This window comes from Bufo bufo, chromosome 3, assembly GCF_905171765.1.
Source record: "Bufo bufo chromosome 3, aBufBuf1.1, whole genome shotgun sequence".
Lineage (NCBI taxonomy): Eukaryota > Metazoa > Chordata > Amphibia > Anura > Bufonidae > Bufo > Bufo bufo.
The window spans coordinates 505,018,977-505,040,928 of record NC_053391.1 but is presented as its reverse complement, the minus strand read 5'-3'; the positions used below and the strand labels follow the sequence as shown (position 1 = coordinate 505,040,928).

The window sequence follows — 21,952 nt, the reverse complement described above, 5'->3', positions numbered from 1 at the left end:
AAAATTTTTATGCAATTACATACTAAAGTCCAGCTAAATTTGAAGATTTCACCCACTTGCGTTGCCTAATAAACAAACTACACATAGAAAATGTGGAACAAGTGAAGATTTTGTCCCCCTGGATCATTGATCTTTTTTAATAGAATTTCTTAATAAAATACAAAACATGCAATAAACTATGTAGGGCAATGAATAGTTGTCATCACTAAAAATAATTGCCAGGTATTAAGAAGTTTAGTGAAAAATTAAAATAAATAATCCAAGGGGACATGATCTTCACCTGATCCGAAAACAATCTAAAAAGTCAACCGAAACCTTTAACATAGAAAACTATTTTTCATATGATTGTGGTTACCTTGTGTATGTTTCAGTGTACAATCTTCACTGAAGTTTTATTTTTTTATACCGCTGCTGCCTTCTCCCTGACTTGTGTGTGCTTTTCTCTTTATCTACAGCCCACGTGAGCAGCCCTCCTTAGATGCTTTCTCTACTCACCACACCGATCTGCCCTAAAAAACAAACCCCTCCCCCCCTCCCTTTCCCTGCTATCTCTAATAATCAGTTAAGGCAGGGAAAGAGCTGTCGAAATTGGAGCCGAGTTCTCATGGATTTATGTCAGGTTCTGGATAATAAGTAGCTTGGTGAAGGACTTACACACACAAACAGCAAAAGCAAAATGGTAGGAAATTTTTAATGAAAACTATTTAAAAAAAAAAAGTTGTTTAATGTCGCATTTATGAAGCAAAAAAATATATCATAGCAAAGGTGTTTATACCCTTTGATAATCTTTTTTTACCTATGCACACTTGTACAGCTCCATATGTAGCTTCCTGCAGACCTTTCAGGTGTATACAGTCTGTACATCGACACCTGCTCAAATCAGGCACTTTTCTATGTATGTGGATTCTCTAAAGATGTACAAGATTTATACTTACTTCATAAACTGAATGATTCCATGCTATTAGTCTGAGCTTTGATTAAGATGGGAACTGTTTTAGTTACAGCACTAAAGACTGCAGATAACCAAGTAGGAAGAAAACGTATTTGACTAATGTACAGAAGAAAAACAATTGTGTGTCAGACAACAGGGAAAATCCACTGTTTAGTAGTGCAAATGTGTGTGTTGCTGCTTTATGGGATACCACCAAAACAGAAGGATCAACCTGCAAGAGAGAAACAAGCCGTGAATGAAACTCTGCACTTATATTCTTGGTTTACAAGAAGCAGACGATAACCTACAGATAATAAAAGGATTAACGATGTTATCCAGGAATTGATAATGACGACCTATTCTCAGGATAGGTCATCATTATGACATCAGCGGGGTCCTCGCCGATCAGCTGCTGCACTCACCGGAGCTCCCGGCAGCCTTCCAAGCACAGAGCTGTACATTGTATAGCAGCTGTGCTCAGTGGCCTATGAAGAAACTGCAGGGGTCCTGTGTGTTGGACCCCCACCAATCTGATATTGAGGAAAGGCCATCAATATAAATTCCCAGACAAACCATCTAATAAATGTAAATTATTACAGACCTTGTCTGCTTTAGAAAACCACTAGGAGCACTATTACACATTTGGGGCTGATGACCACTATTTGTACTTGAAACAGCAGCAGGAAAAAGTTCATCTGGGCAATTAGTGTAAACTGTGTGCAGGTACTGTGCCTCGGTGGCATTTAGAACATCCAACTGCACAATGCCCAGATCTGACATTTCCACCCCCAGATAACGACCTTTGTAGCTCAGCAGAGGCTCATTTGCATTTTGGTTTCTGCTAAGCAGTGTTGGTGCCAAAAAGAAACACAACTTAATGAATAATTGCTGCCATGCCTGAAGAAAAACACTGGGTTAAATGGTTATTCAGTTTTTTTTTTAAAACTTTTAATAGAGAAATCAAAAATTTGGATTGGTGAGAGTCAGAGGAGTGAGACTCTCACCAATCTCTAAAACGAGGGGAGAAGTGCTCGCATATCGCGCTCAGTCTCCAAGCTGCAGGACACAGAATTGAGATGGCTCCAAAGACTTGTTATTGAGTCCGTCTCATTTCCTCACGTGCAATAAGAGAGCTCCTCTCTTTCCTCCTTCTAGGGATCCCACCACTGAACAAAACTTTTTTCTATGACATATCAAAAGTTTCCTGAAAGCAAAGTGACCCTTTAGGTTTAATGAAAACAAATCATATTCTATCATAGAAATATTTCTTCTTGCATCACTTCTAGGACACATCCCTGCATTACACGTTCTCCCACCAGGAGTTGATCTATGTTACCACCAGGAGGTTTTATAGATGGTGGAAGTCTTCATGTCCACTGTGTTTTATTAAAGGTGTGATGCATGGTTAAGTCTGGTCCTCCCTTCTGTAACTGCATTTTATCTCATGGGCTTTAAGATTTAAGGCTGGAAGCTAAGTTGCAAAAGTTGTACTTTGTAGAGAACACTAACACACTAGAATTGGGAAAAATGGCTAAAACTGAAATAAAAACTATTTGTAAAATGAAATCTAGACAAAAAAGTTCAGTGGAAGGCATTGAAGTCTTCTTGGGCAATGTACAACAAACCCCCCTTTACACACAAAAACTAACGAAGCATGCGCTACCTGTTTTTTGGAGAAAGTACTTGCAACAGGCAATGTTCTAAAACTCTTAATCCACATCACCTACAAGTGAAAAATATTAAAATTATTCTCAAACTGCGTGTGGCATCTAAAACAAACAAAAAAAATTAACATCTCTGAAAGCCTTTCTAGAAAAAACCCATAATACGGAAATAGGGTATACCCACATGTAGTGTAAATTCTAGGAGGAAAAAAAAAAATCTGTGTCAAAACCGGTGGCAAATCTAAGGCAAAAACGTGCGTGCGAGTTACACACTATTGGACAGGATCTATATGGGATTCACCCTATGCATTGAAAACAATCAAATCCGCAGCATAAATTGACATGCTGCCAATTCGGTCAATGTCCTCTGCATGTTCTTTCTGCAGTGTGGATGAGATCTAGAAATCGGGCACATGCACATTGTGCAGATGAGGCCAGTACATCTTAGGGAGAAAAGAACCAACCACCAAGAGTCCTATGCATGCGAGTGGTGTGAAACTTGCCTTGTATACTGATATTCAGCCATTTGAAGCTGGAGGCAGAATGTAATCCCTGAACCCATAATAACCAATATATCTCATATTTCCAGTGTAAGTTGGGCCTTATGCACAAAGCCATATTTATTTTCCGATCCACAAAACACAATTCTCAGCCGTGTACATGCCCCCCACCCTTTTTTCAAACTCCTGTAAAATGTTATATAGAAGTAGGTCATGTTCTATCTTTTTTGCGGGGACATATGGATGTGGACAGTAGGGATCGACCGATATATTGATTTTTTAGGGCCGATACCGATAATTTGTCAACTTTCAGGCCGATAGCCGATAATTTATACCGATATTCTGGGTATTTTTATTTTTGAGGAAAAAAAATTTTTTCCTACACAAATCTGCTGAAAATTAATGTTTATTGTTAACGTGTATTTTATTTTTTTTGAAAATCTTTTTCATTTCTACTTAAGTTTTGTTTTTGTTTTTTTACTAACTTTTAGCCCCCTTAGGGACTAGAACCCTTGTCCTATTCACCCTGATAGATCTCTATCAGGGTGAATAGGATCTCACACTGTCCCTGCTGCTCTGTGCTTTGTGCACACAGCAGCATGGAGCCGACTATGGCAGCCAGGGCTTCAGTAGCGTCCTGGCTGCCATGGTAACCGATCGGAGCCCCAGGCTTACACTGCTGGGGCTCCGATCGGAGGAGCAGGAGAGAGGGGATCCTGTGGCCATTGCCACCAATGATTTTACTATTGGGATGGGGGGGGGACTGCGCCACCAATGTTTTTACTATTGGGATGGGGGTGGGGGGCGCACTGCGCCACCAATGATTAATACTAGGGGGCTTGGGGGGGGGGGGGGGCGCACTGCGCCACCAATGAACATAATAAGTCTCTCATTCATATACAGGAGGCGGGAGCTGGCTGCAGAATCACATAGCCGGCTCCCGACCCCTATGAACGGTAGCTGCGATCCGCGGCACCTAATGGGTTAACTACCGCGGACCGCAGCTGCCGTTCATAGAGGTCGGGAGCCGGCTATGTGATTCTGCAGCCAGCTCCCACCTCCTGTATATGAATTAATGAAAGACTCCTCTTCATTGGTGGCGCAGCGGCCACAGCCCCTCCCCTCCTCTTGTCTCCTCTCCTGCTATTGGCGGCAGCAGCAGCACAGGGGGAGGAGACACTGCATCCTTCTCCCCTGTGCTGCGGAGGGAACACAGAACGCGCTGTTCTGTGTTCCCAATACGTTATCGGTATATCAGCAAAATAGATGCCGATAACATTCAAAATCCTCAATATCGGCCGATAATATCGGTAAAACCGATAATCGGTCGATCCCTAGTGGACAGCACACAACGTGCTGTCCACATCTTTTGCAGCCCCACTGAGATGAATGGGACCGCAACCAATCTGTAAAAAATGCAGATTAATTCTGGACAGAAAATATGGTTGTGTGCATGAGGCCCTCATACATGTGAGTGACATTAACAGTTACTGTATCAAGGGGTTATCCAGGAAAATATATTTATGACATCCTCGGGATAGGTCATCAGTACCAGATCTGCGGGGGAGAGGGGTCAAGAGGCCTTGAGCGCTACACCCTCTTCCTAGGCCATGTGACATCACTGTACATCAGTGACGTGGCCTAGTTGCAGCTCAGCCCCATTCAAGTCAATAGGGATGAGCTGCAATACCAAGCACTGCCACTATACAATGTACGGCACTGTCCTTGGAGCCTGCATCGCTCACCAGAACTTTGCCTGACACAGTTGATCAGCGGGTATGCCGGGACTTGGATCGCCGCTGATTTGATAATGATGACTAGGCTTGAGCTAATCGACCTTCCGATCATGGATCCAAAGTCGATTCGTTCAAATACTTCCACTTTAATGCTGTATCTGTACATGCACACGACAGTTGTTTTGGTCCGCATCCGAGCCGCAGTATTTCGGTTAATTCCTACTATATGCATAACTGAGTATTGAAAAACAATTTTAAATAGCAATCCGAACTGGGCTTTGGTACAGGCTGGTACCTAGGTACTGAAGCCCAGTTCGGATTGCTATTTTATATTGTTTTTCAATACTAGATATGCATACAGTAGGAATTAACCAAAGTCTTGTGCGACTTCAAGCGAGAAAAAACCCTGGCTCCACGGAGCCAATACATTTTAATCCTGTATGGATAAAGCCTTAAAATTGAAGTATTTGAACGAATCGACTCCAGATCTGTGATCTGAAGGTCGATTCACTCAAGTCTAATGATGACCTATCCTTTCCCAGGATAACCTCCTTAATAACATTTCAGTCTGGAGTGGAGAGTATATATACTACGATGGGCTACATGTTCCCATAAATCACTCATTTCAGGTAAATGCATCATATAAACATGCTACTCACCAACATTGTCTTGTTTTTCTCAATTCAGGTGGATGGTCGCCCACATGGTACACGTTTCTGTCTGACAGACGGCACCCGATCACGATGTAACACAACGTATTTTCCATATCAGAAAATGCAGAAAATGTTGCACAGGAAATGGAGGTGTCATTTATCATAACAACAAATATTTACAGTTAAACCATTGGAATGGTTTTTGTATTTTTTTTTTTACGTTTTTTTTTTTTACTTTTTTTTTTTTTTTGTTTCATTTGTCAACAGATCTGGATTTTCATTATAGTTTTTGTCATCTTTCTTGGACCATTCCACTTTATTTTTTTTTTGCACATACTGAAGTCACATGGACTTTTTTGCAAAGCATTTGAACAACGTTTTTAAAACCCAATACGTAAGTTACGTACACAAAATGAGCTCAACAAAAAGGCTACTACATAGTAAAGCCTACACTATGCATTATGTATTCATAAGCAACTGAGATTTCCATTTTAGCATTCATCTACTTATGTCTGAAAACATTCATAGATTTTAAAGCAAATTCTTTGTGAGGAAAAAAAAAGTTAAATTGCATTTTCACAACTTCCTTAACTTAAAAACTAAACTGTACACCCAGCAAAGTGTAAGTAATAAAACCATTGCATATGTGTCTATGATGATGCATTGTGCAATCATTTACTGAAATGTGACAACTACAGAAGGCTTTCACGTCCTGAGTTCAAGCCAATCGTCCAGCATATCTTTTCACACAGAAATGCAGGAACACATCCCATGGAAAAGTGCTTTAGTTCAACTAAACGGCAGTCCAGATATCGAGAGCTCAATCACAAAGGCAAAAAGGAATCATCTCCTCCAAGAACGAGGCTCATTTTCCTCTTCCTCCTCATCATCATCCTGCAGCAAAGAGTCATCCACTGCAGTCTCTTCTGGAAACTGGAGAGTTAAAAATAAAGTAATGGAACAAAACCAAGTCAAACAAAGTCTTATGTGAAAGAAATCTTCACCTAAGTTAAATTATTGACATGCTATATGTCTGCTACTCAGCCAAGAAATGCCTTGCTCCTGTACTGCTCTAAATCTAGGCATGGTAAGCTTATGCAGCAACAACTGTAGGGACTGCATTAGTTATGAAGCCTAAGGTAGCAATCTCACAAAAATTTGTATTTTCTCGTGCATGGCATTGGGGGACACAGCACCATGGTATATGTCCAACTACCACTAGGAGGCGACACTAGACATAAAAAAGTGTTGGCTCCTCCCCGTTGGGCTATACCCTCTCCACAGACACTAGGCAGCTCAGTCTTGTTCTAGTGTCCATAGGAGGCAGACCTGACCTGCTTTTTTGTGCAGGTCATCCTGCTACTTTTTTATTTTATTTTTTCTTCAATCATTTTTTTCTTTCTCTGCAGGTTTCGGCCTGCGGCAGGGGTGGCTCCATCGTGTTCCACTTTAGTTGCCCCCCTGCGGGCGCGTACTCAGGTACCTGGCAGCCACCCAGTCCCCACTTGTAACTGCTTCCGCAGTGGAATTCCGGTAGACCCACGGCTCCCGTGTTGAGTCCGCCGAGGGGGTGGTCATTGCTGCGCCTGAAGACATCGGAAGGTAAGTAGAGATCCGGATCCATTGTGGGGGCCCTGTAGTCCCCTTCTACCTCCCTCCTTCCCCAACTCCCCCCCATGGCCTCTTAGGGTCTGGGGCACTTTGCTGGGTGGTCCACCCACTTTATCTCCCCTATCCCATGAAGGGGGGGTTATTTGGGGGCCAAAATACCTGCAGAGAGGCCCATGTCTCTTCTGGGTCCGGCACTTTCACAGAAGCCGCAGCATTAATGGGGGTCATTTTCGGGTGTTTTTCCTGAGGGCTTCCTCAATTCCCTCGGCCCTGTGTTCCTCCCGGCTTCAGGACGCCCCTGCGATCGCAAGCGTCCGTTCCGGCTGCACTTCCCTAATCTAGGCCCCGGCTTTTCGGCCGACTAGGCCGCAGGTCACGTGGGGCGGAGCCTTCTCTCCGCCCACTCCTGGTTTCCCGGGCTCTCTCATTCTCCCTCCCTCCGTGGGAGGAGCCTGGGATGGGCCTCTGCTCCTTGCCCAATCCAGCGTCACGTGGGGCGGAGCCTTCTCTCCGCCCACTCCTGGCTTCCCGGGCTCTCTCATTCTCCCTCCCTCCGTGGGAGGGGCCTCTGCTCCTTACCCAATCCAGCTCCAGCTGCCCTGCTCTGTCAGAGGGGCGGTTCTTCCTCCGGCTGCCGGCTTCTTTCTCTTCACCGGGTCCATCTTCTCCTGCATGGGGCGCGCTGACACAGCTCCTGGGGTCGGGTAGGCAGCCTCTGGCTAATTTGCTCTGCAGGCCCCCCCCCCCCCTCTCCTTCCTCTCAATTGCTGCATTCTCCTGCAGCCCTGCCACCTGATCTATTGCTGCTGCTGCACCTCTTGGAACAGTGGCTCCGGGGACAGTTAGGTCAGCCCTGCTGCTCTATGAGGGCTTCCTCTCCCAGCCTCCTCATCGGATCGCCACGTATTTCACGTGCGTCCGTTGTCTTACGGAGGTTTCCATGTGGTCGCCTTGTCGTCGCCCCCCCCCTTTTCCACCCTTTTGTGTAGGTCCCCCCTGAATGGGCTCCCTCCTTGTTGAACCATGGCAACCTGGCCTGACTCGCCCAATCCCCGGCGGAGTCGCTGGAGCGCTACCCACGAATTGCGGTCTCCTCTCCCCCCTAGGCTCACGTCGATACAGGGTCACGCAAGGAGTAGCCCACGGACCAACCTCTGGTGGTCTTAACTAGCTTCCACCCCTCCTCGGCATCCTTGGGTCTCCCCAGGACAGGCCTGAGGCTGGTGACGAAGCCTTCTCTGTCAGTTGCCTCTGGGGACACCTCTGCACCGATTCTCTCGGAACAGAGCATCAGGCGGTCTTCCACCATACAGAAGCCCTCTGTGAGGTCAAGACAAACGTGCACGGAGGAACCTACCCTACCCAGGTTTCGGTGTCCCTCTAGTGGACTTTCGGATGGCGCTCTCCTACCTGCACAGGTAATTACCGCACTGGTAAGCCAGCCGTCTCCGTGCTTAGCAACTGGGACACCTACGTGGTGTCTCTGGTACGTGCGCCCTCGTAGGCTGTACACGACAGACCTTCCTGGTTCCCCTCACCAGGGGCTATGTTCCAGGCAAGCTGATAATTCAGGCAAACGCCTCTGTAGGGTTGGTAACCCTCCTCGGCCTCTAAAGGTTCTTTTGTAGTAGCCTGTATCAGTGAATACAGGCCTGTTTTTGTTGCCGTGGCGATTAGTTCCTACACTTACTCCAGATGCTGTAGCCATTACCCCTGGTTGGCTCTATGGTGTTCCACGTGGCACTATTTCCCCCTGCCGGGTGAGATATACAGGCCGCCTTCAATTGCCGTTGCAATTGCCCCTGTCTGTTTCCAGCCACCTTGCTCCCTTCATAGGTAGAGTTCCTACACCATCTCCTGATGCTGTAGCCAATACCCCTGGCGGGCTCTATTGTGTTCCATGCGGCAACATTTCTCCCTACGGGCGAGATGTAGAGGCCACTTTCAATTGCCACAGAATTGCCCCTCTCTGTGTCTAGTGGGCACCAAGTTGCCACCTTGATCCCTTCATAGGTAGAGTACCTGCACCATCTCCGGATGCTGTAGCCGTTACTCCTGTCTGGCTTTATGGTTTACCATGTGGCATTTTCTCTCCCTTACCGGACGAGATATTGAGGCCTCCTCCAATTGCCGTGGCCATTGCACCTACCTCATCATAGTGTGCACCAAACAGCCATCTTACTCTCTTCTTAGGTAGATTTCTGCAACCGTTACACCTGTCTGGCTCTTTGCGGCCCTGTTTCCCTCTGGTGAAATAGAGGGCCTCCTTCAGTTGCCATTGCACTTACTTAATTGTGGTGTGCACCTGTCGTTCTTTGTGGTACCGTGTGGCCCTATTTTCCCCCTCCCGAGCGGAATATAGGTAGCATTGCTAACGCGGTAGCCGCTGGACTTCTCTGGTCCTAGGGGGCACCATGCGGCCACATTTCTCTAATCTTAAATCTAGTACTTCTACCATCTCCAGATGCTGTACCCATTGCACCTGTCTGGTTGTATCTCTGCACTACACAGCCGTATTGCTACTTTACCAGGTTGTAGACCTGTACCCTCCAAATGCGGTTGCATTTCCGGATGCTGTGGCTTTGTTTCCACTCTCCTTAGTGTGCAACATGCTGCCACTTTAGCTCGGTTTTAGGCGTGTATTTTTAGCCCACGTGCTGGGCCCTAGGGTGCAATCTGTGGCCCATACAGTTTCTGTATTACGGGGTGCTTCCTTCCCTGGACTCTATTCTATACTCCAGACATCTACTGTCGTGCTCTATGGTCTTCTTGTGTTTTCTCAAGGCACTGTCTACAACAGGCCATCCTGGTTCAGCATGTGCACAGTAACCATATCTGGCAGGGGTGGGCCAGCCCAACCCCCACCGCCACCTTGTCGGTCTATGCTACTTCTGGTGTACCCAGTATATGGCTGATCTGTTCTGATCTGGTGGGTGGTCCACATACAACCACGCTCCCTACACCATGGCCAGGTGGTTGTTGGCTTTCGTGCTAGGGTTGCTCTTGCCATCCCTATAAGGTACTTCTGTCCGCGGCACTCCGCGTTACCCCATATCATAAGGAGTACCCGCGTTGTTTTCTGTTACAGGGCGGACCACTCCTTGTGGAGTACAGTCATCTCCACTGGATCTTCTACCTTGTTGGGGTACGAGCTTGGTGAGCTCCGGCCGCTGCAGCGGTTTTCGGCCATCACTGGATGTCCTCCGCCACACGGAATCCTTCTGGGGTCACCGTTTTTTCCTCGTTGGACGTCTTTCCTAATGGTCAGGGACGGAAACACTGATCGCCACACACCTGCCTGGTAGGTGAATTTTCTGCTGATTGCTCTGGCATCGGACAGGGTCCCGTAGTTCCTTCTGGGTCCGGGTGTTCCCTTATATTCTCTGCTTAGTTGTACTATTTGACAGAGGGCAGTTTCCTTGGACCTTGCTATTGTCTGCGCCTGTCTGGTACTTTCTCCCCCTGGGAGTCTTCTGTGTGTCGGTCGCAGCTGGTTTCTACATTTCGTGTAGTCACTCCCAGTTTCTTTATAACGACTTCGCCATTCCTTATGCGTATGGGTGTTTGTCGTTTTTGTGGTACAACCCAAGCCGCTGTACTTGTCCTCTCCGGGACAATGTATATAGATTGCTAGCCACTATTCTTAGAATGGTTAGTTGTCCATGACCAATCCCTTCCCATGTAGCGGTTCTCTTAATTTTTTCTTGGTTATTCTACCTTTCGTTGGCCTCTGGTGGTTCAGTTCCTGGTTCCTTGTGAGCCCATACCGGGTACTCCTTTCTGGAGTCCCTGTCCCCGTTCATGGACCACGCAGATTCTGTATGATAATCGTTGTTTGTAGAATCTTCCTCCTTAGATTGTTGGGAGTACTCTCCTTCTCCTCCCATGCCTCTCAGTCCAGTGTGTCCCTGCTGAGATTTCCTGGGCCTGCATCTCCCTGATACTCCATTTGGCCGGAGTTTCTCCGGTGTTGCGCTTTTCAGCGATATTTTGTTTTCAGAGGCTCGTTCCTCGTCTCCTGGTTGTGGGATGCAGGTCTTATCTTATCTTTTTTCCTGGCCTTTACTTGCAACCCCCTCCCTTTCCAAGGGTTGGCGGTTTCCAATGGCGCCTTTGGGGTTTCAACCTTTCAATAGGGCGCTTAACTTCATCACCTGCCTTGCGGTGGGGGAGTCCTGCTCACTTCATTGTGAGCCTTGCTATGGCTTCTCTCACTCCAGGGTGTCCCTGCTGAGATTTCCGGGGCCTGCATCTGGTCCCCTTTTTTCCCTGATACTTCTTTTGGCCAGAGTTTCTCCGGTCTTGCGCTTCTCAGCGATATTTGGTTTTCAGGGGCTCGTTCCTCGTCTCCTGACTTTGTGATGCCGGCCTCATCTTTTCTCTTTTCCTGGCATTTACTTACAACCCCTTCCCTTTACAAGGGTTGTCGGTTTCCGTTATCGTCTTTGGGGTTTTTTCCTTTCAATAGGGCGCTTATCTTCATCACCTGTTTTGCGCTGAGGGGAGGCCTGCTCCCTTCTCATGTGAGCCTTGCTATGGCTTCCCTCACTCGTATGGCCTTCAATGAGTCCATGTTCCCTTGTTCCCCTGGCCTGTCAGGGTTTGACTTCAGGGTGTTTGTGCTTTTGCCTGAGTCAATTAGAATGTTGGGTAGCTCCACTACGTGGTGCTGTCCTACTTTCTCTCTCCAGCCTTTGGTGGAGCTCGGTGTTTCCCTTTTGCCGCCTTCTTGCATTTGGGTCCTTCACCCAGGCATTTGTCCTGGAGTGCGGGCAATCTTCGCTGTTGCTTCATTGGGGTTTCTACCTTATTATGAGGCTTCTTGCCTATTCTGTGCTTTCCCCCTGTTTGGGTCACGTGGTTCTCCCGCACCTGTATGCCCAACCGGTGGCATGGCTGTCCTTTTCCCACCCTCGGGGACTGCTTTGGGACGTCCCATGGTGCTGTGTCCCCCAATGCCATGCACGAGAAAATTTGATTTTTTGTACTCACCGTAAAATCCTTTTCTCGTAGTAGGCATTGGGGGACACAGATCCCACCCTATGTTGTTTTACTTCCGCTTCTCCGGGCTGGTCTCTTGATCTTTCCCGGTACGGGAGTTGTTGGTTCCTTGCCTTTCTTCTCTCTCCTACTGCTTTTGGTACAAACTGAGCTGCCTAGTGTCTGTGGAGAGGGTATAGCCCAACGGGGAGGAGCCAACACTTTTTTATGTCTAGTGTCGCCTCCTAGTGGTAGTTGGACATATACCATGGTGCTGTGTCCCCCAATGCCTACTACGAGAAAAGGATTTTACGGTGAGTACAAAAAATCCAATTATCTGATCATTTTGTTATCAGTGACTCAGGTATCTGAGTTATAACCTCCACTCTGATCCTCAGCTGTGTAATGTGACCAGCATACTGACTTTCCAAATAACACAGCATCTTATGTGTGGACAGGAAGCCAGTTTCTCTATGTATTCCTATAGGAGCCTCCATGTGAGGAATAAATGGAGAAGTAACGGACTTCCTGTCTTGTGTCAGTTGGAGAGGCAGAGTGTTGGTCACATGACACAGTTGAGGATCCGAAGGGAGGTTATAACTCACAAATACAGTCACTGATAAAAACATTACCTTCACTACAGGTTACTTCATGTACCTTTCTAACAGGGCAGTGAATACAAATTTTGTGGGAGTGCTTCTTTAAGCTTACTAGAAATCAACTACTGAAATCACACCCCAAGGCCTCATGCACACGGCCGTGTTCCACGGCCGAGAGCGGTCCGTGGTCACCCGGCCGGGATTCCTGCAGACAGCAGGAGCGCACGGCGTCCATTGGTTGCTATGACGCCGTGCGCTTCATGCCGCCGCTGCTGTACAGTGATACACTCGTATAGATCATACGAGTGTATTATCGTAGCGCAGCGGCGGCATGAAGCGCACGGCGTCATAGCAACCAATGACGTCGTGTGCTCCTGCTCTCACCCGGAATCCAGGCCGTGTTACCACGGACCGCTCTCGGCCGCGGAACACGGCTGTGTGCATTCGGCCTTAGTTGAACCATAAACTTTGTTGTCCAAGTTATCTCTCTCTAAAAGAGGCAGTAACTGCGATTCACCGATTGATAGGAATGACATTGTGAAGGAGAGAGAGCAACCTATACTATATGTAAAAAGGCTGGTGTAGAGGACGAATGGTTAAAAAAAAATATATATTTTTAAATAAAGATCTATTGGAAACAAATGATTTATTTATTTTTAACCCAAAGTAAGTAGGCTAGAGTGAATCGAGCTCCGGATCAAAGATCCAAAGTAGATTTGTAGAAAAACTGTTGGTAATGCTGCTCCCGTACAGCATTAAAATGTCGATTCACTCAAGCCTAAAAAGAAGTATAAAGCAATAAAATGTTTTCATGGTGCCCAAAGCCTTTAATTTACAGGAAATACCTGATCTGACTGATGGCCAGATTCAAAGTGGTCAGAACCGATCATTTAGTACCGTAGAAATCAAAATGATCTTAATAAACAATATATGTATGGAAAGCTGTAGTGTGCTATTAAGATTTCATAAAAACTACATCCAGAAATGGACTTTCTACGGCACATACATGCAGACTGGCATAGAAAGTATCATTGGAAAAGGTCATCTATTAGAAAACACTTACATCTTCCTCCTCCGGCTCTACATCTTCCACTTCTGCACTGCTTGGATTTGCTACTGGTTTACTCCAAGCTAATTTTAAGTTCTGTCCTTTGAAATGAGCTCCATGGATTGCAGCCTAAATTGACATGTATAAATGAATAAGTACTGGTCACGTAATACAACTGTATACACACTAGGGCAGTGGTGGCGAACCTATGGCATGGTTGCCAGAGGCGGCACTAAGAGCCCTCCCTGTGGGCACCCGTACCCTGGAAAAAGTTTATGGCGTACCAATAAAGACTTTTCCTGCCATTCATTAGCCCAGGACGCACTATGAACAGCACAGGCAGCACTCTGAATGCAGGCTATTATAGCTAAATGACAAAGTACATGGAAGATATACGATATTGGACTGTAGTTATTCGGGTTAAATTCGGGCACTTTGCGATAAATAAGTGGGTTTTGGGTTGCAGTTTGGGCGCTTGGTCTCTAAATTGTTCACCATCACTGCACTAGTATCTAAATGATTCTAGGACTTCAGTGATATTTTGTGACAGTCAGGTCCATAAATATTGGGACATCAACACAATTCTAAGATTTTTGGCTCTAGACACCACCAGAATAGATTTGAAATGAAACGAACTAGATGTGCTTTACCTGCAGACTGTCGGCTTTATTTGCGGGTATTTACATCCAAATCAGGTGAACGGTGTAGGAATTACAACAGTTTGCATATGTGCCTCCCACTTATTAAGGGACCAAAAGTAATGGGACAGAATATTAATCATAAATCAAACTTTCACTTTTTACTACTTGGTGGCAAATCCTTTGCAGTCAATTACAGCCTGAAGTCTGGAACGCATAGATATCATCAGACGCTGGGTTTCATCCCTGGGTGATGCTCTGCCAGGTCTCTACTGCAACGGTCTTCAGTTCCTGCTTGTTCTTGGGGCATTTTCCCTTCAGATTTGTCTTCAGCAAGTGAAATGCATGCTCAATCGGATTCAGGTCCGGTGATTTACATGGCCATTGCATAACATTCCACTTCTTTCCCTTAAAAAACTCTTTGGTTGCTTTTGCAGTATGCTTTGGGTCATTGTCCATCTGCACTGTGAAGCGCCGTCCAATGAGTTCTGAAGCATTTGGCTGAATATGAGCAGATAATATTGCCTGAAACACTTTAGAATTCATCCTGCTGCTTTTGTCAGCAGTCACATCATCAATAAGTACAAGAGAACCAGTTCCATTGGCAGCCATACATGCCCACGCCATGACACTACCACCACCATGTTTCACTGATGAGGTGGTATGCTGAGGATCATGAGCAGTTCCTTCTCCATACTCATCTCTTCCCATCACTCTGGTACAAGTTGATCTGGGTCTCATCTGTCCATAGGATTTTGTTCCGGAACTGTGAAGGCTTTTTTAGATGTCGTTTGGCAAACTCTAATCTGGCCTTCCTGTTTTTAAGGCTCACCAATGGTTTACATCGTGTGGTGAACCCTCTGTATTCACTCTGGTGAAGTCTTCTCTTGATTGTTGACTTTGAAACACATACACCTACCTCCTGGAGAGTGTTCTTGATCTGGCCAACTGTTGTGAAGAGTGTTTTCTTCACCAGGGAAAGAATTCTTCGGTCATCCACCACAGCTATTTTCCGTGGTCTTCCGGGTCTTTTGGTGTTGCTGAGCTCACCGGTGCGTTTCTTATTTTTAAGGATGTTGCAAACAGTTGTTTTGGCCACGCCTAATGTTTTTGCTATCTCTCTGATGGGTTTGTTGTTGTTTTTTCAGCCCAACGATGGCTTGCTTCACTGATAGTGACAGCTCTTTGGATCTCATCTTGAGAGTTGACAGCAACAGATTCCAAATGCAAATAACACACTTGAAATGAACTCTGGAACTTTTATCTGCTCATTGTAATTGGGATAATGATGGAATAACACACACCTGGTGATGGAACAGCTGAGAAGCCAATTGTCCCATCACTTTTGGTCCCTTAACAAGTGGGAGGCACATATGCAAACTGTTGCAATTCCTACACCGTTCATCTGATTTGGATGTAAATACCCTCAAATTAAAGCTGACAGTCTGCAGTTAAAGCACATATTGTTTTGTTTCATTTCAAATCCATTGTGGTGGTGTATAGAGCAAAAAATGTTAGAATTGTGTCGATGTCCCAATATTTATGGACCTGACTGTATGGTGAGAATATCTACGTGGAAGCACCTGGTTAATCAGGACACATTAATATAGCACTTAATAAATGTAACTAAAAAGTACTTGTGCTTCCTATTGTGAAAGGAATCGTCACAGTGACCTGCGGTAGTCGGAAAGACAAATAACCTTTCGAGAACAGTCTGGGTAATTGAAAACGGAAAAGAGCTAGTATAAAAATACTCAAATCTTGCTTGGTGCCAGCTGCACAAAGTGGCTGCTTTGGAAATTGTATGCTCAAATTAAAGTAACATGAAGCAGCATAAATCAGTGTTAGCAACATCCCCAAATAACCGGGACAGTCACACAAGATTTATAGCACAGTCCTGAAGTACAGCATAATGTGAAATGTAGAAACTATTACATGTTCAACAGCAGCTGACCATGAATTGTGTGATATTGAAGTCCTGAGGTATAAATTTTAAATCTGGACATATAAATTTATGATATATTTAAAGGGCTTTTTACCATGCAGCTCACAAGTCTTCTGTTCATGGTCTAATCATAAGATCATACAAGGCAAACTTTTTAGACAGCATTTTAACCTCCTTGTGTCCAAAGAATATATATAGCTTTTCTAACACTATGTATTAAAAATAGATTTTTCTTAGTATATAAAAATATGTTTTTTAGCAGGACAGATAGAACCAGAATAAGGTGCTGCATTTTCTTTATTCAGTTTCCCAAAAAGCGATCAAAAAGTCATATGTACCCCAAAATACAACCAATGATGATGGCAACTCATTGAGAAAAAAAGTAAAAAAATAAAGTCATACAGCTCAATAGTAATAAGGCGCCTGTAAACCAATTCATAAAAATCTGCACTGGAAAAGCCTAAAGATGGTCTTTCCCTTCTGGACCCTGCAGCGTACCTAAACAGCAGTTTACATCCACATTTATAGCATTTCCAAACAATAAACCGCTCACAATAATTTAAGGGGTGTGGCACAGCTCATTAATTTCTGGAAAATAACTGTGGGGTCAAAAATCCTCACACCACCCATTGATAAATAACTTAAGGTGTGTAGTTTCTAGCAAAATCCATGTTCCAAAAGTCAAATGGCACGCCTTCCTTTCTGAGCCCTGCCATGTGCTCATACAGCAGCTTACTCCCACATTTTTGACACTTCTGTACGCAGCAGAACCTGGCTCTGAATTTAGGTAGTGTGATATGTCTCAGATACCATGAGCTGGGTCTCTACAGTTGTCAGCACAAGATGCGTAAATCACCACACTGGACCTCAAATGCACATAGTGCTCTTTCAGTCATCGTCTGTGTTGGATGTCCAGGTAAAAGCTTAGGGCCCAGTGTAGGGCGTTTCTAAATCTAGAAAGCACAGCATAATAAAAGAAGGGCTTCGTTTTCACACTGGCACATGCTGGACACAAAATATTGGGCACCGAAATAGTAAGTCTGTGTAAAAAAATTGCAAATTTCACTTTGCACTTTACAATCTGCTGTGCATTAAAGGGGTATTCTGGTTATAACAAGTTATCCCCTATCCACAGGATAGGGGATAACTATCAGATTGGTGGGGTTCCTACCACCATGTACATTTCAGGGGGCTCCACAGGAGCCTGTTGCCACTCCATTAATTTCTATGGGACGTACTCGTCTATCTCCAGCGCTCCCATAAAAATTAATGGAGTGGCGGCAAGCTTTTCAGGTAAGAGCCTGTCTAAATCTCATTTAGTTCTCTGCTGGTCTCTCCAAATTTGGATGTGTGACCTTTTTTCGGGATACAAGAGCATAGTCTACCATGCTATAGTGTCCTGCAAAATATGTGCTATATGAGTGACTGAGTGGTGTAACACGTATTCACACACAACTGAAGTTTGTAGACTTACGGCCTCGGCTTCTGCTCTCGTTTTGAAGACGATTACAGAACGAAGAGAAGAGTGGTCCATCTGGCAGTCTTCAATCTCGCCAAATTGCTTAAATTAAAAAATAAATGTATATTGCAATTAAACCTCTGTAAAACTAAAGTAAATTCTACTGTGGATGTGTTCCCGGGATTAGAACATCACTTTCACAGCACTGAATGCTAGAAAACAAAGCCTAGCCTATTATATTGTGCAGGATGAATGGCAGTGAGGGGCTGAGGTGAAGTCATCGAAAACTGATAAAAACTTGGGGAAGGATGGAATACAGTGATATTGTTGGATAATTAGAGAAATATGACAGTATGTAACAAGCATCTGTCAGCATGATCAACCCTACCAACCTGTTAGGGTTAATCATGCTGAGTGAAATGCCCCCTTTGTAGTTGAAATTTGAAGCCCTGTTTTTGAGAAAACTGAGGTTTATTTCACATGCTAACGCTCAGTGCACCAAGGACTGTGCCTAGACCCTAGGAACAGAGCTTCACCAGTTCTACTATATCTTATGCATACGTGTCATCTTCTCTTATAAGACCCCCCACAGAAGACCACCTCTCAATGAAGTTTTGGGTGGTTGACCCAAACAGGTTTCAATATAGTTTTTTTGTTCTTTTGTTTTAGTAATTTACTAACTTAATATCTTCTAAAATGTTATTTCTGTAATATCTGAATGCTGATATTTTAATTCTCTCTGTATGTATATGTTTATTTTGTACATGATTATGGAGGTGGTCATCTTGGAGGAGCTTCTGTTTGCATTTAGAGAACAATCTTTTTTTGAAGCAGTCACATGGGCAATAAGAACCAGTGGTCTTTAGATGACTCACTGAGAGTTTTTAGGCATACGCTGTGACCTGTGAAGAGAGGAAGTAGATAATGAGTGACCATCACCTATTGTGAAAGGTGTCATTGTAACCTTGCCTGGGATAATGAGATGGCTACAGAAAAAAGCGATTTCCACAGAACAGGAAGTCTCGACCTATTATTAGGCTTAGTGGCCAGTATGATACCTGCAAGATTTCAGGATTTTTTTTTTGTAAAATAATGATATGGAAACAAATATACAAATACGTTTAACATTATAAATTTGATTTTAAAGGGGTTGTCCATCCGTTCATATTGATGACCTATCGTCCGGATAGTTCCCCCCCGCGATCAGCTGTGAGATGAGGCGGCAGCACTCCATACGAGCACTACTTCCTTGTCGTTATACTACGTCTTGTCTCCGGTGACAACCATCTTCAAACAGCTGATCGGTAGGGGGTGCTGGACCCCTGCTGATCAGATATTGATGACCTATTCTGACGATAGGTCATCAATATTAACAGTCAGACAACCCCTTTAAGGTCATCTGACCATACATTTCCTTTAAAACTACAGTCTTTAAAACAATAACTGGCTTCAGTGGTGACCTGCCTCAGCAGCCATCTCAGCTGTGAAGCAAGGAGTAGGAAGTGGGGAACAGCAGGGATCAGCGCCGAGATGGCAGCAGCTGGGTATCTCTATGAGGATAAGTATGGCTTACTTCTTTTATTCTTAATCCATTCTGGCCCCTTTGTATTATGAAAAAGGTTTCATCCCCCTGAATACTGATTAAGTAGGATATTCTGTACCACCTATCCCTTACATGCAGTAATAGGATATATGTTTTTGCATCTAAGGAGTATGCTCATCTAAGGAGTATGCTCCTCCCTTCTCTATTATTACAAACCAACTCATTTATTTCCTAACAGAAGGACCATCCTATAAAAGCTCCATACACTCCATTTACCTGCAATATTATCAGCCTAGAGTGCAGCCTACTGGTCAGTAAGGAAACTGCAATCTTTCATTATCCATATTTAAATGGGGTTTTCCAATTATGTGTGTGTAAATTACAACTACTATAGCGTTATTCTAGCTTTTCGTGTGACTTTCTTTTTAGTAGTATTCCGGTTTTAGGCAAAGTTAAAAGGGAAAAAAATAAATGGTAAAAATACGCACATTTTGGACAGTGTCCAAAGGAAGCCGTTAACTATTAATTTTACCTAGTAATATGAATACAGTGAACTGCATATCTCTAATTTACTTACTGCAAAGTGAGGAAGGAGATCTTCCCTATCATTTTCACTAAACCCAAAGATCTCTAGTGCTTTTGGACGGTGATCCACCACAGCATGGACTGAGACACCGCGGCCGCGGCCTCTGCCTCTGCCTCTTCCACGTGACATTCCTCTTCCTCTCATGTGTGCCCCTCTTCCACGTCCAGAAGAAAGAATACCACGCTTTGCAGCCTACAAGGATGGCAAATATATTTATTAGAGGAGTTTTCACACATTGCTCAGTGCACCCCTGAATTCTTGAGAACATACTCACACGACCATATAATTAAACATGCTATCAGTTTTTAAAAAGGTCTGATCCAAGAAACTGACCACAGGTCCTATTTTTGAGGGGAAAAAAGAAGAATTCACATGGAACTGCAGACTCAAAATCAAACACAGCCATGTGAATAAGGGTACTTTCACACTAGCGTTTTTCTTTTCCGGCATAGAGATCCGTCCTATACCGGAAATCTCTTTCTCGCTCTTCATTGGGGGACACAGGAACCGTGGGTATAGCTATGTCCTCTAGGAGGCGTTGACACTAGATAAAGCTGTTAGCTCCTCCCACTGCAGCTATTCCCCCTCCAGCCTGGAGAGAGAGCTTCAGTTTGTGCACAAGCAGGAGTAGAAGCAAGCCAACCAAAGAAAAAACATAGAACACCAACCATGGCAAAAGACCCAACAGGGTTCTAACCAGCAACTGCCCAACTGTGGTCAAACAACAATACTGGGTGGGTGCTGTGTCCCCCAATGAAGAGCGAGAAAGAGATTTTACTGGTAAGTTATACAAAAATCTCCTTTTCTCGCCCATATTCATTGGGGGACACAGGAACCGTGTGACGTTCAAAAGCAGTCCACAGGGAGGGAAAAACCACAGACTCATGGAAGAAATCGTCCCTGCAGGCCTCTAAGAAACTGCCGCCTGTAAGACCAAGCGGCCTAAGGCAGCGTCCGTCGATGCATAAGTATGCACCTGGTAAAATCTTGTGAATGTGTGTAAGGAGGACAAGTAGCCGCCTAACAAGACTGTGCAGCCGAAGCGTGATTCCTCCGAGCCCAAGATGCGCCCACTGCTCTAGTGGAGTGAGCCGTGACACCTAAGGGCGGAACCCTGCCTTGGGCGGGTATGCTTCAGCGATTGTAGACCGAATTTAGCGTGCGATTACCACCTTGGAAATCGCCAATCCCTTTCGAGGACCCTCCGGAAGGACAAAAAGGGGATCCGTACGGCGGAAAGGACCGGAGGCTGCTAAATAGATCTTCAGAGCTCCGACAACGTCCAAATTGTCTAACTCCTTTTCCTTAGGGTGTGAAGGAGATGGGCACAGTGAGGGAAGGACAATTTCTTTGTTAATATGGAAGTCAGAGACCACCTTGGGAAGAAAAGAAGGGACGGGACGGCAAACCACTTTGTCCCTATGAATAACCAGGAAGGATTCTCTGCAAGAGAGAGCCGCCAACTGAAACACCCGTCTGATGGAAGCGATAGCGACCAGAAAAAACTACCTTCCAGGACAGGAGTAGTAGAGAAATCTTCCGCAAGGGCTCCAAGAGAAGCCCGGAGCCTTGAGAGGACTAAATTCAGATCCCAAGGCGGTAAAGGAGGACAGTACGGAGTAACCGTATGTGCCACTCCCGGAAGAAAGGGAGAGCGCTGGAAAAGGATAGAAAGCGCCGACACCTGACCCTTCAAGAACTAAGGGCCAGACAAAGGTCCAACCCTGATTGTAGAAAGGCAGGACCGTGGGGAGAGAAAAAACAAAGTGGCGGAACATTTCGGCTTCCACAAAAACCCAGGAAGGACCCTCCAGGTCCTGTAATAGATCCTGGACAATGCAGGCTTGCGGATGACATCCGCCGAAAAATTTCTTCGCGTAGAATGACGGACTTAATAGCCACGCTGGCAAACGAAGAGACCTTAAAAACTAATGGAAGACCGGACTCTGCGAAAGAAGGCCATCTTTGTGAGTGGCAGTGACCAAGGACGTCTCCTAGAAGGAGAACGAGGTCAGCGTACCACGTGCGAAGGCCAATCCCCGGGGCGACTAGGATAGTC

At 45.1% G+C, this 21,952-nt stretch overlaps 1 protein-coding gene across 4 annotated transcripts in view; it reads right to left on the bottom strand.

Annotated features, from left to right (window-relative positions):
* Positions 1-565: 565 nt before the first annotated feature.
* RBM26 (RNA binding motif protein 26) overlaps positions 566-21,952 on the bottom strand; it is a 103,294-nt gene continuing 81,907 nt past the window's right edge. For 3 of the 4 annotated variants that reach the window (XR_005777685.1, XR_005777687.1, XR_005777686.1), the window contains 5 exons: positions 19,885-20,085; positions 17,780-17,866; positions 13,738-13,851; positions 5,491-6,417; positions 566-2,654 (listed from right to left, as the gene is read on the bottom strand). Coding sequence is in view for 1 of the 4 variants with exons in the window: in XM_040425325.1 (XP_040281259.1) it covers positions 6,328-6,417; positions 13,738-13,851; positions 17,780-17,866; positions 19,885-20,085 (492 nt within the window). In the remaining 3 variants the exon portion in view is untranslated. Of the gene's footprint in view, positions 2,655-4,990; positions 6,418-13,737; positions 13,852-17,779; positions 17,867-19,884; positions 20,086-21,952 lie in introns of those variants that run through there. The other variant, XM_040425325.1, reaches the window with a different exon arrangement.